The sequence below is a fragment of the Melopsittacus undulatus genome, chromosome 1 (genome assembly GCF_012275295.1).
Source record: "Melopsittacus undulatus isolate bMelUnd1 chromosome 1, bMelUnd1.mat.Z, whole genome shotgun sequence".
Taxonomy (NCBI): domain Eukaryota; kingdom Metazoa; phylum Chordata; class Aves; order Psittaciformes; family Psittaculidae; genus Melopsittacus; species Melopsittacus undulatus.
In genome coordinates, this window is record NC_047527.1 from 119,712,220 (window position 1) to 119,731,977 (window position 19,758).

General features: G+C 38.5%; 1 protein-coding gene across 1 annotated transcript in view; it reads left to right on the top strand.

The window, feature by feature from the left end:
* The window catches only part of ADAM22 (ADAM metallopeptidase domain 22), a 128,381-nt gene that overhangs the window by 7,206 nt on the left and 101,417 nt on the right, over nucleotides 1–19,758 (top strand). The window contains exon 3 of the mRNA XM_034063206.1: nucleotides 10,155–10,231. Within this exon, the coding sequence (XP_033919097.1) occupies nucleotides 10,155–10,231 (77 nt within the window). The remainder of the gene's footprint in view (nucleotides 1–10,154; nucleotides 10,232–19,758) is intronic.

A 19,758-nucleotide genomic window follows, 5' to 3' on the forward strand; every position in this document is an offset into this window, starting at 1 on the left:
TTCTGAGGAGGAGAAATCATTGCTGCAGGGATGAACTGTGCTGTGACAGCGGTGCTGACCCACAGCCAAACATGGAACCATGTCTCTCTCCTCAGACAGAGGCATGTTCAGGGCAGAGGAGACCTTTGCACACTGAAGATTACATCTTTGGCAGCTTTTTAATACTTCAGTGGGATGACTCTGTGAGGGAACGCTCCTGTCTCTTTCCAGAAACTATTGTGTGCAAAGGTGACTGAAGAGCTGTGTGGGAGAGCTGAGGACATGGGCAGGATGGGTTCTGGGTGTGCACTTCCATGATGTGGGCTGGCTGGTAGTGTAAGTTCAAGTGGAAAGACAGTGTCACCTGAAATTAAAGACATGATTAGGCAGAAATCAAAGAAAGTGTCAAATGATGTAGGGCTCTTTAACTGTTGAGTCACTAGGAGTCCAACTTGAAAATTGGATTCAATTAAAGAAAGTTAAGAAGCATGGCGTTGCTGCTGGGTGTTTGCCACCAGACAGTGAAATGCGGTGATTTTCTATGGTAATTTTAGCTCTGATTTGTCTGCCTACACCAAATTCAATTTACAATCTTTTTTTTTCAAATGAAATTAATGTTACCAGACCAGAAAACTGTAGCAAGTGATCATGCTTTAGAAAAGGCACATTCCAGAATGTAATAACTAATGCAAGGTTTAGAAAAAGTTGTGTGGGTAAATGCCTTTCAACAATGTCTTGATTCTGAGAGCGTGATGTATGTGAGCATGAGGGCTACAGCCCTGACTTACAGCTCAAAAATTGCCCAGAAGAACAGCAATATGCAGGAACACGGTCTGTTCCAGAAATGTCTCCTCAGAGTAGTTCAGCCCCTGAAATTCTGTGGGAATGAAAAAAAAATCCATCAGCTCTTTCAAAAAATATATACAGTGAAAATGTTGATTCATTTTGATCTCCTAGACTATGTCAAGAGGAAAAGGAATTATGAACTGTGCTTTTCTGGCACTTTTCAACTTTAAACAGGACTTTGATACTTGAATGTAGAGGATGAGTCATTTAAAAAGTATTATCTGTGGAGTTGATTAAGCAGTGTATTGGCATGCCTGCGATTGTGCAAGTTTTGTCAAGCTCTTCTTAGCCCTTGGTGCTGACAGAATGTTAGTAAACTTTCTGCTGTTGCCTGAGAACCATTTATGGAAAAAGTCAGACATGTTGGTAGGCTCTCGGTGTGTCAAAGAGTGCTTGTTGGTTCCAGTGGGAAGAGCTGATCTTTTGGTCAGCTTTCTTCTGCATGCAAACTAAATGTAAGACCAGTTGGAAATGCTTGGAATATGTCATTGTGTTGCTGAAAAATATTTTGGTCACTGATAGTTATATGAAGGAGAAAAGTTAGTGTGCACTCTTTTCATTATAGAATCACAGAATGGCTTGGGCTGGAAAGGACCCTAAAGCTCATCCAGTTCCAGCCCCTCTGCCATGGGCAGGGACACCTTCCACTAGACCAGGTTGGCCAAGCCCTGTCCAACCTGGCCTTGAACACTGCCAGGGATGAGGCACCTGCCACCTCTCTGGGCAACCTGTGCCAGTGTCTCAGCACCCTCATAGTGAAGAATCTCTTCCTAACACCTAATCTAAATCTCCACTCTTTCAGTTTAAAGACATTCCCTCTTGTCATGTCACTACATGCCTTGTAAAAAGACCCTCTCCAGGTTTCTTGTACCCCCCTTTTAGGTATTAGAAGACTGTTGTAAGGTCTGGTTTGTTTATAATGTAAAGGTGGCATTAATGGAGAGTTTTCCCAGTTTCCTATGATAGTGGAACTCTGTGCCTTCATTTCTGGAGCCTACAGGAGCTGCTGGAAAGAGGGTCTTTCTCTAAACATCACTTACTCCCTTCAGATGTTGGAAAACATGCAGCTAAAAATGACCTCAAGGCGCCATCTGCTTTGGTGAGGAAAATGCCTTCACTCCTCTTGACTGTTAGATGCAGTGAGCTTTCCTTCTTGCCTAAATAGTGTACTTGAGACAATAGTTCTTTCTACAGCCTAATGACACAGCAATCCAGATGGATTCATCCTCAAGTTCTGCCCATGGCGTGTGTGTTGCTGCCCTTGTTTTGTGTTTTCTGCCCCTGCAGATGTGTTGTTCATTAATTGTTTGCCTCTCACACTGCAGCTGTGCATGAGTAGTGGCTCATTTGAGTTCTGTCAACTCGAAACTGCCAGGCATCCTTGGCAGAAGGGGTGTTTCACTGAAGAGAGATTTACCTTCTTTGAATCCTTTCCTTCTGACCTCATGCTTCTTCCCAAGGAAGTAGGTTCATTGATCTGGTTGTATCGTCAAGTCCTGTAGTATCTAGTGAGACAGGTGGAACTCTCTTCCACAGCACTCTAGTGCTGTTGTTTCTAGTGTTGTTCTTCATGTTATATCTGACTTCGGGTGGGTGTGTGGGGAGGGTAGTAGAAACTGTGGTGTCCCTGTGTCACAGGGTGAGTCTCTGCTCTGCTCCCTGTCTTGGTGTTAGAAGTGTGATCTTCAACAGTCATCAATGTTTTTGAATGAATTAGGGCAGGAAAACAATCTGAATGTTACAAGTTTTTGTTCATGGCTTTACTTTGTTTCCTTTTAGTAACCCAGTACTTCATTAGTGGCAATTGTAATACCGTCTTTGGTCATACTTTTCCTGCTGAAGAACCTTGTCAAATGTGTTTTAACAATATGAGGTTGAGCAGTCACCAATTTTTCTGGTTTTGCCCCTGTAGTGATATATTTAAGACATCTTGCACATGAGTTAAATGCGACATGAATCTTTTCTTCCTTTTCAGAAAAAAGAAAGAAAAGAAAAAAAGGAGTATAGTTTCCCCACAGTTCTTTCAGTTCTTCCGTTCTCTGGGATACAAAATCTTTCATAACAACAGAAGTTACAGTAAAAAGTCTCATAGGAAATCAAAAGTTACAACTAAAATTTTAAAGTCAAATTAATGTCAACCTCTATACATAAAAGCATAGCAAGTGTAAGATCCGATACCACGGGTTTTTCTGGTGCTGAAAGCCAGTGTTAGACTTCCTCTTGGGTAGCAGCATCTTGCCCATTCAGTTACTTACATTTATCCTTTTAGATCTATGAGATTAAATGGTAGTTCATGCTAAATTCGCTAGCAGTGACAGCCCAATAGTTTTCCTGTCTTCACTGCTTCACCATTTAACCTTGGGTGAATTTTTTAAGAAATACGAAGTGGAGGCAAGGAAGGAGAGCAAGAAGAGATGTTTTCAGGGGAAAATAGGAATTATTTTTTCTTAGTAAATTTGTTGTAACTGTTCTGAGATGCTCATAATTTTGGAGTGCTGAGTGGAGATATGTGAGCATATTGCAGAATCACAGAATCCCAAGGGTTGGAAGGGACCTTGAAAGATCATCTAGTCCAACCCCCCTGCAAGAGCAGGGTAACCTAGAGTGCATCACACAGGAACTTGTCCAGGCGGGCCTTGAATATCTCCAATGTAGGAGACTCCACAACCCCCCTGGGCAACCTGTTCCAGTGCTCTGTCACTCTCACAGTAAAGAAGTTCTTCCTGATGTTAACGTGGAACCTCCTATGCTCCAGTTTACACCCATTGCCCCTTGTCCTGTCACTGGATATCACTGAAAAAAGCCTAGCTCCATCATCCTGACACCCACCCTTTACATATTTGTAAACACTGATGAGGTCACCCCTCAGTCTCCTGAGCTAAAGAGAGCCAGCTCCCTCAGCCTCTCTTCATAAAGGAGGTGTTCCACTCCCTTAATCATCTTTGTGGCTCTGCACTGGACTCTTTCAAGCAATTAAAATATATATATTATATATAAAATATATAGCCAAATCCATCAGTGCTTGGCATCACACCTCTGCAGGACCTCAGAAGGATCCCTGCTGCTCTCCACAAATAAATAATAATAGTGGGGGGAGTTTGTTTGTTTTTTTTTAAATTTTTTGAGAAGAATAATTACTGCCATTTTAGAGGTACAAATAGTCCTTGCTTCTGACTCTGGTTTCATTGATACTATGATGTTTATGCGGAGAAAGGCTATTTTAGATCATGTTTACGACTTTGTCAGGATCTTCATCTGCTGAGAGTTGGCAGAACCCCACCAAAGTGAACTGGGCCATGGAACCATGCTCTGGCTGTTGGTGTTTAACCCTCCCTCTGTCACACCCTCATTTGGCATAGGGAGTGGATATGTGATCCAGCATTCAGAAACAAACACGGACCTCTTGAAATGTTTCTTATTTCTAGCTTTCCCTCAGAATAAATGGCTTACTAAATGTACCCCAAAAGGGCAGCTGTAACAACCTTTTCATCAAACTATGATTCTATTCTGCAGCTCCCCCACCCCAAAAAAGAAAAAAAAAAAGCCCCAGAGATATTTAGCTTTCTGCAATGGTAAAAAGAGAGAGCTTGCAACAAGAATGACAAATAATGATGATTAATATAGTAAGTGAGTGCCTATAAATATTTTGAGAACAGTAGGGAAAGTAAAAAAGAAGTTTTGCAGTTCTTTTAATGTGCTGTAATATGTGAGTCCAGTTCAGTGACACAGAACTCTTGATTAAAATTAGATACTTGCAAATGGCAATAGAGGGGCCCTGAGGAAAACATGTTGCATTTATATTTTATTGTCTTTTTTTTTTTTTTTATTTTAACAGGGTCTCTGTCTTGGAGATATTTATTTTTACTATTAAAACTAAGCTTATTTCTGTATTTTGTCTTGGGGAAAAGTTCTTATTTTTATTTTTCACAGTGCAAGTAGAAAAGTAAGTTGTGGAACAGATTTCTTATTTTACGTTACAACAGTTATATACTGCATAGCTCTGGATTTATCACAACACAACTGAGGCTGAAAATTGACCTTTCATAACATGTACACGTGCTAATTAGCACTGTATTGCTCTACTGTAGCATGAATTGAAGTGTAACAATTATTTTCAAAACCACAGTTAAAATTCTTTTTAGGTAAATCTACATGAAATGTTTGCGGTAGTTTTTATTCAACTTCAGTAATGTATTTATTATGATGTCCCACGGATTTATCTGTGTCAGTACTGAACAGTCATTTCACATGCACTTAAAGCATTGTTAACAAGCTGAGTTTTCTATTCTCCTATTAAATAGAGGAGGGGAATTACATTAATACCTAAAGAATCTATTACTTTGTAAATGTGACTGACTCTCAGAATGTCTCCTATAAAACCTCACTGTTCTTACAAGTTCTGGAGCACAGGTTTTAAGTTCCGTTTTGCTATAACATTTTGTATTCTGTCTTGATTCTCTTGATGCTTTTCTTTCGTCTACAAATTTGATCAGAATCTTTTAATTAGAAACCACAAGGCTATAAATAGAAGTAAAAATAAAATCATTTACATCAAAGGCAAAGCATATAAATAGGATTTTCTCATCATTTTAATGGAAAACCCCAACATTATTTTTTGATGGAAATCGTTATCTTTTCTAGCAAAATTTACTAAAAAGCATCAAAGTACTTTAAGAAGGATACTTCAGGAGAGAGAAAAATGTGTTATAAGGAATTGTACATTATGGTACAATGTATTTTATCTTTTTCCTTATTTTAATAAAGAAATATATTAGTTTTCATGTTACTATGCTGCTTTCTACGCCCAACTAATTATATGCAATGTGAAGAAAATTTCTAAAATACTTCCTTTCAAAGTTTGAAAGAAAGTGCTTTGCTTGCAAATGTTTCACTGGTGATTAAAATATCTGACATTATTTGAAATTACAACCTTCCAAACATATTTAAGGTTGTCTGCACTACAGTGCAACCAGGCTCCCCATTGATCTGCAATGATATATTGTTTGTAGTAATGTACATGTATTCCCTTTGCAGAAGCTCACTCTTCAGGGCCACTTTCTGGAGGAAGTTGATTCCCAGAAAGGGTACTGAAGGGACTGTATAAAAAATCATCAATATTCTGTTGTGTTTCTTTGTAATAATAAGTAGCCGCACTTCTTACTGATTGCCTGTCTCTGTTACTGCTGTTATCCCTGAGGCATGGAGCAGGTTATTTAGAATAATTGGAATCTCATCCCTCTTGGTTTGGCAGGAATGTTTGTACCTTCAAAGGTACCACTTTGTTTTCCTAGGATTCAAGCTTTCAATATTTGGTTTAGATAAAATGTCTTTGTGCTTAGTGATTTGAAATAATCCTTTCCACTCCATTTACTTTTGATTCCTTGCAGACATCCACTAAACTTTGCAATCTTTGACGAAAGTCAGCCCTTGCATAGTTGCATTAGACGCATGGGATGCTCAGTGTTTTCTGCAAGGGGGACTGTAGGGTAGTACACTTTACGTGCTGCTGGAAGTTGCATCTGAAAGTCCTGCAGCAATTTCAGAGTTGTTATCTAAATTTTCCTTCTTCAGTTGCATGACATTAAAATTTCAGAACTTTTTGATTGTGTTGGAGGCACAGCCCGCTGCTCTTCCATTAAGTTGTTAGTCTCCTTTCCTGGCTCTTGTTCATGTTCTGATTCGAATGCATCTCTCTAGGTCTCCAAGAACTCCCCTTTTATGACTGAGTTGTCAGGCATCAGTGTGTCCTGCCCATGATTGTTGAAAAAGCCTCAAATTTTCTGAGGAGGTTCCTTGGTCTGAGAGCTGAGTGACATAACTGTCTTGATTTAGTGGTTTAGAGGAGCCTTTGCAGGTGTCTGCCTAGTTGCTTGTGCTTGAATGAGGTGGTATAGATGGAATAAAAGTATGTATTTCCTTTCTTTGGGTTCTTTTATTGACATATATCTATGAGTGTAAGCCTCCTTTGCAGCTGGCTGTTTTACCTATTCACTGAACAGGCAGGTAGATGTACTTAAAAGTAATGTAAAGCCAAGACCTTTTAATATCTGTTTCTTTATTTTGTGATTCTTAACCAGATATTCAGAAGAACTGTTATCCTAAACCGTGTACTGGCTGGCACTGTTAAGGTGCAGGTTTTTGTTACGCTGAATGAGATCTTGTAGCTGTCATTGGCAGGGAATCTGTCTTCCTTATCCTTATTCTCTTTGTGCATTCCTTCCAGCTTCTTTCCATTGCACCTACTCATGGTGTGACTATGTAGTTTATTTGGATCAACTTGTCCAGCAGATGAATCCACTTCCAAATATTGATTGATACTCTGATGCTGGTCTGACTTTCTGGGTAGTCAGATGAGCGAGTAGGGAGAGCAGGTGGGAACACATGGCTGGGATGGGAGAGAACTCTTCATTTTTGGCAGCAGCCCTCGGTATACAGCGTTGCAGCGTTTTGCAACCAAACATCAAGACTGAAGGAAAGGCTGTAATTTCTGGAAAGAACTGAGTTTGTCTTGGTATCCAAAATGTGTGTCATGGCATCTCAGTAGGTTTGACGTACACTTGAGATGCTCTTTATTGCACTTGAGTTTAAATTTAATGGTAAGTTTCTTGGGTTTGCCCTGCTTGTCTTGGGCGTGGTTACGTCTGTGTAAAGTTTTTCATCTTAATGTATTAATAGTAATTTTCTCTTTTAAATCCACATTAACAGCTTCTGTCAGGGAATAACTGTGGTCCAGGGTCACCTCAGAAATACATTAGCCTTGTAAATGTTTATCTTAGAAATGTTCAAGGGAGGAAATTTCCCAGACCAAATCAATAAGATGCAATATACCTAGCAGTTAACAACCAAACCAAAAAACCCTCATATTTTTTTCTCTTACAGTGAATGAGGTGAATGCATTTTAATGACAAATGCTATCTTTAGTATATGTCCTTTTAGAAATTTAAGTTAGGCTTTTTATATACTTCCTCACTGACAAATTCTTTTTTGATACCAGCATGTGGTCATATAGAAGACTTGGTTATACTGTGTACACAGATCTAAATGATGGCATATGTAGCTGTGTTAACAAGCAGAAATAATAAAGTGCTGTAGAATGTTCGTTGCTTTTAGTAATGTTGAAAAGCCAACAAATGGGTTGCCATTACTCCTTTGAGCAGAAAATGGTTGTTGCAGTGCAAGAAGGTAACTGAAGGTTAGTTAAGGTTACTAAATGTGCTGCAGTGGAACAAGGGAATGGCAAAACTAGCACTGGCCCCTTGTACCTTACTGCATCTTGGCCTGTCACATCCTGTTTATGAGCAGCAGGCTAAAAATTCACACTTCTAGCAAGAGACAATGGAATTTGAACACCATTCAAAGCAAACTCTGCTGCCTGAGAGTTGGAAGAGAAACGCCAATGCTAACGTGATAATTTGTTGATGGTTGTTTTTGCTGTATTTCTGGTTGTGCTAGCTGCTGCAGGCCAGAAACATCTAAATGATGGTACTATGTGGGCGGCCATATGTGCTGCGGCTGTCTGTCATTGCAGGTACCAGCTTGGCTGTGTCATGGGTCACTTTGGACTAGTGGGACTAGCTGCCTTTTTTTGTAATAAGATTTCTTCTTTTTTTTTTTTAATAGAAACTGGGTTTTGATTATGCCTTTGTTTAAAGGGGTGCTCTTAAATAATTCAGAAATTACAGGAACCACTTAGTGAAGACATGTGGCCTGGGTTACAAAGCAGGTTAGATGTAATGGGGGTAGCTAAAAAGATATCTGACTCTGAATTGTATCTACTGAGCGGCCTTCTAAGAAGCTTTCCAGTTAATACTGTGTCCTTCTAAACTATAATAATCTAAATACGTGGAATTTCTCATCATGCCATTTTGGATGCACATTCACTGAACAGCATTTTTATAGAGCACACTCAGCCTGACCATCCTCTATTAAGAGAAGCTATTTTTTTTTCCCTAAATGAATCAACTGTTTGTAAATATGTATTCATGGCTGTGGTCTTTTTGATTTATTAGTACTTGCGCTTATACATGTGGACATAAAAGAAGATTCTGCTGTAGTGTAGCTAAAAATGTAATAAAAAAGTCATGTTTCTCTCAACTTTCCGTTTCTTTGTTGCTGCTCTTTTCCAGGGAAACTGGTATTCTCAACTCTTCTGGATTTAATGCCTATTGAAAGCCTGCCAGTAGTTTTAGAGAGAGTGAATTTGATGATTCACATTATCCTATCCTGTCCTGTGTTTCCCAGAGTTTTCAATAAATCATTTGTTAGAGTTGTACTGTTCTGTCTGGTATTTATTTAGAGAAGTGTAGTTTAGAGTTTTAAGTGGTTCTTCAATGTTTCCTCTTAGATTCCTCTGTCTACATGCTTCAAATCTTAATGTGCAGATTTCAATGAGAGGAAAATGAAAACAAAGCTGAAACTGCTCCAAAATGTCTGAAAGTAGTTTTTCTTATTAATTAGGTAAATAACGTGGCTGTTCGTTTCTTGTGAGTTTTCTGTTCTAGAACAACTGTTGCATTTCCATTGGATAGCTCGGTATTTTCTTCCACTGCTACTACAATAAATAGTCTATTTTTGGCAGATCGTGACTTACAAAGTATTCCTGTGTTTGTCCTCTATAGGACTGAATGAATGCAATTAGTTCAGGGAAAATACATGGCAAAGGAAGGAATAAAGAAAGGAAGAAAGAGATGTTTCTCTAGCACCCAGTTTTCTTTGAATTTAGTGACTGCTCAGGGGGCTGGAGTTTTGGGAGCCTTTTGGAGGAAATGGATTACAGGGTGGTGAGTCAGAGCTTTACATAAAATGCAACTAATCAGATTTTATCCCATTACTATTGCCTTGCTTTATGGGCTTAAATGAGAGTCTATCTGAATGCATAGCTTCTTTCAGGTAATGCCAGTGAGATTTGTGAGTGTATCCTAATCTGACTAAACCAGTAATGTCTCAGCTATTCTCCACTTGTCTGTATCCAAAGACAGGATAGGGAACAAGTAATGCATTAGCTAGTGGCAGACTTCCACTATCCTTTGCTCAAGGTTTTGCCCAAGGTGGAAGTAGAGAAAGCTATTTCCTATGGTGTGGATAGATTAAATAAGAGGGGGGTTACTTCCAGCCATAGGTTGTGGTGTTTGGAATTCTTGAATTAGCCTTGTAAATTCAGAAAACAGATCTTTTATTTGTCCTCATTGATGGCTTTGTCCATTCCAGCACAATTTTATTTGGTTAATGGCATAGTTACTCAGTAAATATATTTAATATGTGCATTCACAAACCTGTACAGTATGTTTTGCTGCGGCTAAATCCTAATTCTAGTCTTTTCAATATTACAGTCTACCCACATTGCTCGAGCCAGCTTCCAAGTTGATGCTTTTGGATCATCTTTCATCCTAGATGTGACGCTAAACCAGTAAGTAATGATTGCATCGTACTCTGTTTTTTCAAGACCTGGTGCCAGTGAAATGTCATTTTTCAATGGAGGCTTTAGAGGCTGTATTATAGCACAAATGCTAGTTCTAGGTATTGAGTTCATCTGTAGTAGCATATTTTAAGTTCTTTTGTTATTTTTTCAAGCACCATTATAGGTTTTTATATTTTCATTGTTACTACTTAGTAACTATTGTAGTGTAGGTAACATTTTAGTGTTATAACTTCGTTTGCTATCTTTCAGTTAACCATAAAGACAAATCACTATACTCACACAGAGCCTTCACATATATTAAAAGATAGATTTGCTGAAAACTGGTAGCTGTTAGCATTTTAATAACCAAGTGTGAATTACTGGAGATACAGCAACTGCAAGACAGCTAATACTCAAAAAAAGGATGAGATTAATAGTTGTGAATGAAGTTTTTCTGGATGCATTTACAGTCTTTTGGGAACAGAGAAGCACTATAAGGGGGAAGCACACTGTGAGCTTTGGTCTATGAAGGAAGTCTGAACAATAGTAAACACTGAAATCAGGTATGTGACTTTCAGGTTTTGAAGTCGCATCTTAGCACAGCTATTTAAAATAGGAGTTGCTTTGCTTTTCTGCTCTGAAGTGAAAAGAGAATAAATAATAAAGTAAATAGAAATGCTTTAAGTAATTCAACTCCCAACAATTGAACACAATGTTGCGTGCTTCAGTGTAAGAGTTGTGTTCAATTGACACAATAATTTCTGCCATAAAGATGAACCATTCAGATTGCAATGGAAGCCACTCAAATTTCATTTTTTTTCACGTGTATGCATATTCTAAGCAGTGGTGATTTCTTTATGTGCATGGACATGAATTAAAACCCACAAATGAATCCTTACTAGTTACAGATGGCAGAGACACTGTGATGCTGGAAGGAAAGAGTTTGGTTTAGAAATATGATTTTATAACAAATGCATTTTAAAAGAATCCTAGAAAAAGAATTTCCTGCTAAAAAGCACCAAATCCACAACATTGAAATGTCTGTTGGAAAAAGCAATTTTTATACCTACTTAGACCTTACTGAGAATAGGTTGCAAAACCTGTTTTTACAGCCAGGCTTGATGGGGCTTTGAGCAACCCCATGTAGTGGGAAGTGTCGCTGACTATGGCAGGGGATTGGAACTGAATGATCTTTGAGGTTCCTTCCAACCCAAACTGTTCTGTGAGTCTATGGTACTTTGGGTGGCAGATTAACGGTATGGCCACAATGAGTTTCTGAAAGATCAGGATTGTCCTTACAGTATGAATTTTAGGTCATCTTGATAAAAGTAAGTACATTTAGCAATGGCATATGAAAAGACAAGGATGTGTTTTTATGAGCTGCAACAGTTCTCTGTATCTCTGAATATTTTTATTTATGCCCATATACATGTAGAATCATAGAATAGTTAGGGTTGGAAAGGACCTGAAGATCATCTAGTTCCAACCCCCCTGCCATGGGCAGGTACACCTCACACTAAACCATATCACCCAAGGCTTCATCCAACCTGGTCTTGAACACTGCCAGGGATGGAGCATTCAGAACCTCCCTGGGCAACCCATTCCAGTACCTCACCACCCTAACAGTAAAGAATTTCTTCCTTATATCCAGTCTAAACTTCCCCTGTTTAAGTTTTAACCCGTTACCCCTTGTCCTGTCACTACAGTCCCTAATGAACAGTCCCTCACCAGCATCCTTATAGGCCTCCTTCAGATACTGGAAGGCTGCTATGAGGTCTCCATGCAGCCTTCTCTTCTCCAGGCTGAACAGCCACAATTTTCTCAGTCTGTGTTCATATGGGAGGTGCTCCAGTCCCCTGATCATCCTCACGTCCTTCTGAACAGGTTCCAATGCACACATATGTTTAAAATCTGTTTTGTTTTGAAATTTATCCTATTTTCATGACATTTTTTGTTGTCTTTAATGATATTAGATCAGTATATGTATGAATAAAACTGTAAAGTATATTCTTAGTGTTCTTAAAAGTGCCAGAATCCAACTTAACTATACACTTCTATAATATGAAAAAGTCCTATTACAAATTTTGCAAAATGAAAACAAGAAGTCTTCAAGGAAATAAAGATGTTTGATTTCTATCATGGTACTTAAATCAGCATTTAAACTACCTCTGTAATAGCATTTGCAGATCACACGTAAAAAAGGGCCAAGTATACCAAAGCAACAAATAAAATGTATTCTTGATTATTATTCTTGTGAACAAATCTATTTCATTCAGAAGTATATATATATTTCTTCTCTTGCAATTCTTATTCTCTATATTACATTCTGTATGTATGTTCTAAGGATCCTGAGAGAAAAGCGCTATTTTTTTTTTTAAGAAGTGGTTGGCAAATTTAGCCCACAGTAGCTTTATATTTAAAAGTAGTTGAATTCTTGTAAGGATCAAGGTCCAAGATTCTAGTTTTCCTCTGTAAAAAATATCAGCTGAACCTCTGCTAATATCAAAAGCATGCTGAAGCAGGTCCCTGTGGTAAAATTAGCTCTTATGCTTAATACGTATTTGAGGAAAGTTAAAGGAGGTATGGGGGACAGGGGTGAATGGCTTAAAATACATAGGTTATCAGAAAGGAGAGACTGTCCCTGCCTTTGTCAATCTCTGTTCTTGCAGTCTCCATGTAGTTTAAAGATTGGTGTAATACGTCTTGCAAATCTGATCATCTCTAGTTACAATGTCAGTGGTGATCAGTCACAGTAGAAGTGTTCATTCTTCTGTATGGTTCCCCAGTTTATGGAGGACAAAGTTTCAAAATGAAAATCATAGTAGCAAACAGAGCTTAAAAAAATCAGAATCTAAAATGTGCCCTTAATGTCTGTCTGCAAATAGTTTTTCTTCCTTTACTGCTTTCTGTATGGACATTACTTTATTCCTGTAAATCCATCCAACTGTCTTGTTTTTCTTGCATACTTTTTCTTTACAACTTTTTTGTACTCTGGCAGTTGAGGTTGGCAGAAATGTTTGTGGTCTCCTACTTGTCTCCCTTCCCTCATTGCCTGATACCACTGTTTTATCTTCACCAAAGGAGATTCTTTTACTGAATCTGAGTATTAGTTGAAGCAACTTCCCATTCCCAGTCCCTTCCTCTCTCATCTCTCAGAATGGTGGCCTGCAGACAAAACTGATCTCTGCAATGAAATAAGCTGGAAAGATACAGGAGGTGGGCATGGAAATGTAATAGCAGAGCTTACATTGACATTTCAGACATCAGGAAAACAGAGGCCCAGAAAGGGAGCATTGTGCCAGTCCTGGATGCAGATGAAAGGAAGGAAAACAAAATTTTCCAACTGGTAGTTTAATTTAACATTGAAATCTGCGTGGTTTCTTCTTGCTCATACTGGATCACAACCAGGTTTGAATATGCATTTGTTCACATTAAATACAGATGGGACGTACACTGAAACATTACCTTGAATGAGAATAAAAAATAGTAATAAGCTGTTATAACTACAGCATAGTCTTATTTTTTCAGTGATGGTGGTATTTTCTCTGAATACTTCACTATCTTTCTCTCTTCCTTTTCCCCCTGAGTTGCCATGGTGTCTCTACAATGAGCTTTTTAAAAGATAGAATATTTCTTTTTTAACTTTGTTTTTACCTGTTCAGCTGGCTGATGTATTTACAGAGGAGCTTTCAGATCAAATCAGTTGTGTTTTTAAAAGGTTCAGTCCCTTAGGCAAAGGTTAGGGGTTGCCTTAGTTGCATTGGTGTGTTTATGAATCCATTGCCTCAGTTCCCATGTGTGTTCAAAACTGCATCTAATGGAGCAGTTTTCTGTGACCATCTTTGTTAATGACACCTTTGGCACTGCCAAACCTGGCACCTGTTGCCTGTGCGCCTACCCTAGGTTCACTTAGTGGTAGCCACAACAGGCAAGAAGGATGATCAAGGCCCTTCCTGGCTGCAGCATCATCCTCTGTATGAGGGCTCTGGTGCCTCCTGTTATGGAGACAAGTAGAGAGGGTTTTCTGAACCTGAGTTCGAGTTGTGCTCACTTCTGAGGTGTAGTGTGGGGGGACCAGATACTCTGCCGAGGGGACTCCTGACCTTCAGAAAGCTCCCTGGAGCATCTGGGCACCTGTGTGTGCCCTAGCTCATCATGTTATAACAAGAAGAGCCCTCCATGATCATGGCCTTTTTTGGTGAGAGTGAACCCATTGATAGTCTGAGTGAGATCCTCAGGTTTGTGGTGATGGGGAAGTGCATAAATAAGGATTTCACTCTTATATTCAGCACTTCAGGACTTCTCTGTCCTTTCTGGTGACACTTTGTCATTAGGATGGAGCATAATCACCACTTGCTTTCTCTTGTAAGACAAATGTAATTCCTCTAGTGTTAGTAAAAAATAATCCATAAAGAAGTAGTAGGCTGGGTAAGATATGCTCAGAAACCCTACCCCTTTATGAAACCTACACGTCTTCTGTTCCTGTTGGGCACCTGACTGTGTCCCAGAGGAGCACCAGTACTGTGTATAAATTGGTGGTCATGATGATCAAATGTGTTCAGAAGGCTGAAAGATTTCAAATGAGGCAATTTTTATAAGCTGCAATCAGTCTATTCACAATGTGGAATATAAATGCCCTTGTCTCTTAGTTTATCAAAGTTAGGCAAAACCAAAGAAGTTTCTTCAGAAAATATGGGTAGATATTTTGTTTATTTCAGTCTTAATTGAAATTATTTCTGGTTACTGATACTGGAAACTTCCTGGCACACCAGGAATTAATTATTTTGCCTTACCACTGAATGGTTTTGCAGCTTCTGCTGAGGAGGATACAAACATTCCTCATGCCTGTGGGGATGTTTATTAGTAATGTGTTTTAACTAGAGTTTTGCAAACCTTACAAAATCAGACCGTAAACTTCATCAAAAAATCCTGAAAACAGAAGCAAAATAAAAGGCAGCTTGACAGACAAGTGCCAGCTTTTTCGTGAGACAAACTGCTGAAACTTTGCCTATAATTTCTTTTGGCAAATGATTTCCAACACTAATATCAATGTGTCATGTAAGCTGTAAATGGAAAACATATTCCTAAATTTGCTCTAAATTGGCTGTGTGGATTTCAAAAGGATTAGCTCCCTGGCATGGTTTAAAAGGTGCAGTTACACCATTTGTGACTATTATAATTCCCTGTGAGTCTTTATTCTGTGTTGCCCCTGTGAGCTTTGCACTCCTCGTGGTCACCTGCAGGATGAGTGTGTGGTTGAGGGGCTCCGTGTGATGTCACGTGCCCTGCTGCATTGTGGTGCTGGGTGTGAGAGGACCTGTCTGTGCTTCATGATCTCCGTTACACTCCTAATGCCTCCCAATAACTGTTTGGGTAACTGCATGTGGTAAGTGATGGTCAGATCAAACCTGAGGAGAAGCAGCTCTTTCTTTCAGCTGTTTTGTATCTCCCTAAGATGCAGCTCAATCCCTTACTAGCTATTTTAATGGATGCCTTGGCTGCACACAGTCCCAATAGTTTTCAGTAGCAGCTGGAATTTATTTGAATCAAGGGAATTCAAACTCTGTTCACTTTCCTTATTCATGCTCTGTGCATGTAGGCTGAGGAGCCCCACTTGGGTACAATCAATTTGGTAATTGATTCTTACTTAAAATAACGCTTTTTTTTTGTATCATATGAGAGTGCTCTGAAATGTAATTGTGACATTTAGTACCAGTTTTCAGGTAGCAGGATATAGAATGGGTTCAGGTCTTCTGAATGAGGTACTGAATCATGTTCTGCGCTATTTTTCAATTAAGTGGTGCTTATCATGTGCTTTGTGATCAGAGCCCCAGCCCACTCAACAGGATTGTTCTTTCACAACCCCATTTTGCAAAATCATTCTCTCCTTCTCCCAGTCTGTGATGGAAATATTAGTATGGTCATAACTACAAACCAGACTTAATGAACACTCTCGCTGATACTGTTGCTTAATTTCAGAGGTTGATTTTGTTCGCTGGGAGGCAATTGCTCTGCATCTCCATTTGTGTTAGCATGCTTTGCTAACATATTTTGTACAAACAAATGAAGAATGAAGAATCTGTTGAGATATAAATTGTTTGAATAGATAATTACCCTCAATGATAAATGTTTGAGCATTAGTTTTAGACTGGAAAAACCCTGTAGCATTGAGTTTTCATCTCACTTCAAGTTTTCCTCTCACTTTGGTATGTATAGCACATCAGGCTTCTTTTTGTTTTATCAATAGGTTCAGATCCTGGATCTTGGATAAGATGGCATCTTAAATGATTTCTGTGGCTTTTCATCAACCTCTCTTGTTTATCACCATCCTTACTGAATTGTAGACTTAGTACTGCATTTTGGCAGTGTCACATACAAAGGCAGCATAGTTTTCCGATTTCTTATTGATACACCTCTTTACATAGTTCCCAAAATTTTTCTTTCCTTTTATTCCTTTTTCTTTCTTCAGCCACCCTTTTTTAATTTTTCTTTTATTTTTTAAAAAGCTTTCTTATTCCAAGCTTAGAATTGGCTGTTTAGTAAATATGTACTATGTTCTTTGATTGTATTTTATCATCACTATTACTATTGTTGAATTTGCAGTCCTGTTTTTTTCTGTTTAATGTTCTGTTATGCTTAAGTCTTCTTTTGGAAAGGTTAAATTGCTTTTGAGAACTCCATTACATTCCATTTTTAATACTGTTACTTAGTTTCAGGTTAAGAAATTTCCATTATGATTGTTGCTCTATTATTGTCATTAGGTTTTTCATTGATTTTGTATCAGCTGCTAGTAAAGGGTGTTGAAATCATCACAAGTTGGCTACTAACTTCAGTTGGATGGGGATATGAAAGTTTAAGTGATGTCTGTGAAATGCTTGCAAATGTTTAATCAGCATTCTGGTTAAAATGAGAATGAAAAAAGTAATTTGTTTCATTCATCTGTTATTTCCAAGTGTATCACTAAGATAGCTCTAATCATCTGTGGGAGAATTCCCTGATATTTCTGAAACACCACTTAAGGTTCATGACTTCTAAGAAAATAGCATTGGCAAACATTGATGTATGTATACTAAATCTGTGCATCCCCTGGTAAGGTACTTTCCTTGTCCATTGAACAAAGCTTCCGAAAATGTCAGTCCTTTGTTTTTCTCTCAATGGATGTGGAAAAGAATATTTTACTGCTTTTAGGTAATTACATTCACTGGAAGCAATATCTGTAGGTTTATAGCGCCACAATCTTTGTGCTCTAGGTGACCTTGCTTGACCTTGCTTGAGCAGGCAGATTGTTTGGATGACCCCCATATGTTCCTGCCAACTTTAACCATTCTGTGATTCTGTGATATTAGAATAATTTAAACATTTAACAGCACTGAGTATAAATTGCCTTTCTGTGGTCTGATTTTTTTGACACAGAAATAATTACAGGAAATGTGCTACTGTGTATTTGTGTGTGTGTAGGAAGAAAATGATTAATTAGTCTGAAGAGATATTATCATTCTATTACTATAATGTTTTTCTTTCTTGATGATACTCCTTAAATTTCCAGATCACTTAGGAACTATCTATCTTGCACAGACATATACAGGCATACCTCGTATGTACAGATCAATCATGTGCTATTTTTAGCATCTTCTTTAAAGTAAAATAACTTAAACTAGGAAAAGAATCCAATTGCTTAACATGTTTCAATGCCTATGAATTTATCCTCAAAGTGCTGAGTATCTCCAAGTGGCAGTAACTTTAACAATCACATGAGCTCTAGCCATTATGAAGGATTTTAAAAGAAAAATTAATTGTATTTTTGATTTAGCCTCTGCAAGGTGATTATGACTGTCAAAGTGTAGTTTCTGGATTTACTGTTGAAATGGAATTATTGCTGAGGCGCTGGAACAGGTTGCCCTGAGAAGCTGTGGCTGCCCCATCCCTGAAGTATTCAGGGCCAGGCTGGATGGGGTTTGGAGCAATCTGGTCCAGTGGCAGGTGTTCCTGCCCATGGCAGAGGGGTTGGACCTAGATGATCTTTAAGGTTCCTTTCAACCCCAACCATTCTATGACTAGTTTGGGCACCAGAGGTTTTACTTGAATGTTTGGATTGGATACTGTCACTTCTGTAAATAATACAAAACAAACCATTGACCTTTTCAACTATTTATTTTTTTATGCTTTAAACCAAGCTAGAATAGGATTTGTGTTTATGAAAGCAAACAACAGCCATAAATATTGGTCAAATAGAAATTAATGATCTTTTCTTTCTTACTTTCTGTCAGATTTCTCAGACCACTGTGGCTACAACATTATTACTGTCTTAGAAATTGTTCCATATAAATACTAGTCAGAGTAAGATGTGAAGAAGGTAGTAAACAGGAAAATGCATGAACAGATATGTAAATAGCTGTGCTGTCCGTTATAGGGCATCTCCACCATGAGTCAGCAGCCTTCCTACTGATACAGTTCCCTTGATATCCCTCTCCCTGTGTTGTCCAGCTGCTCTGCCCTGTTTTTTACTTTCTCCTTGAGAACTCCTTTGGCATCATGGCCTTCTGTATGTGTACATTAAAAATAGCACTTACAGAAACAGAGGAACTGCTGCAGGCCTTTTAGCTTGGAGCTCAAATACTTTGCTCAGCTAAGCAGTGAAATGAATTTGAATCCCCTTTTTTAGACAAGAAGTCAAGTGATGCATGGAGCTATGAATGAAGATACAGAGAATGAAGGTAGCAGGAACTGTTAGGCGTTCCATAGGGAATTGGAGAACAGAATGGATGGCTGAATAACCAACAGTGCACAAACTCACGGTTTTTAATTCTGTGGGATCATCACATGAGGAATAGGTTATTCAGCACTCTTCTATGCAGGATAGTCATTCTACTTAAGAAATGTGTTTTTAGTTCAGAGACTGGACCAACAGGCAGTATTAAACCAATATGTTGTTAACATATGGAACATTTTACCTAGCAAATAACTATGCTCAACTTGTGCACACAAATTCTTGCATCAAAGCAATGAACTTGTTTGCTTTCTTTGCAGTATCTATTGCAGACATAAGGTGCTACCTATGAAGTCCACAACTATTTGTTTCTGTGGTTGTGTGAGATTTATGTATCATTTTTTAATGCATTTTGCTGGTAAGATTCAAGATGGGTGTTCCCACATTTCCTCACTCAGTGGCTGGAAACTGTCTTCTTTCAACAGGCTCTCTATATTATGGGTAGTCTTTAATGTAATTGTTTTCATTTGTTTGGGGGCTGCTAGTGAGTAAAACCTCTTTTACAGACAGTTGTGTCATCTTAGTGCAGAAAGTTTGTTTCCTTGAAGAAAACCACAAACAAACCAGATTCTGTACTTCAATTATAAAGGCTTCTCACACATTGCTCCAATTCTCTTCCCAGCTGTATGAGTGTAATGACCCCCTCTATATGGTGAGATTTTTTCCTCTTCCAAAACATGCACGAAAATCAGGTTTTCATGTCCTGAAGCACAATTAGCAAATGCAAATCTGACAGGAAATGACTGATCCTGTGCCCTGTTTCCCTTTT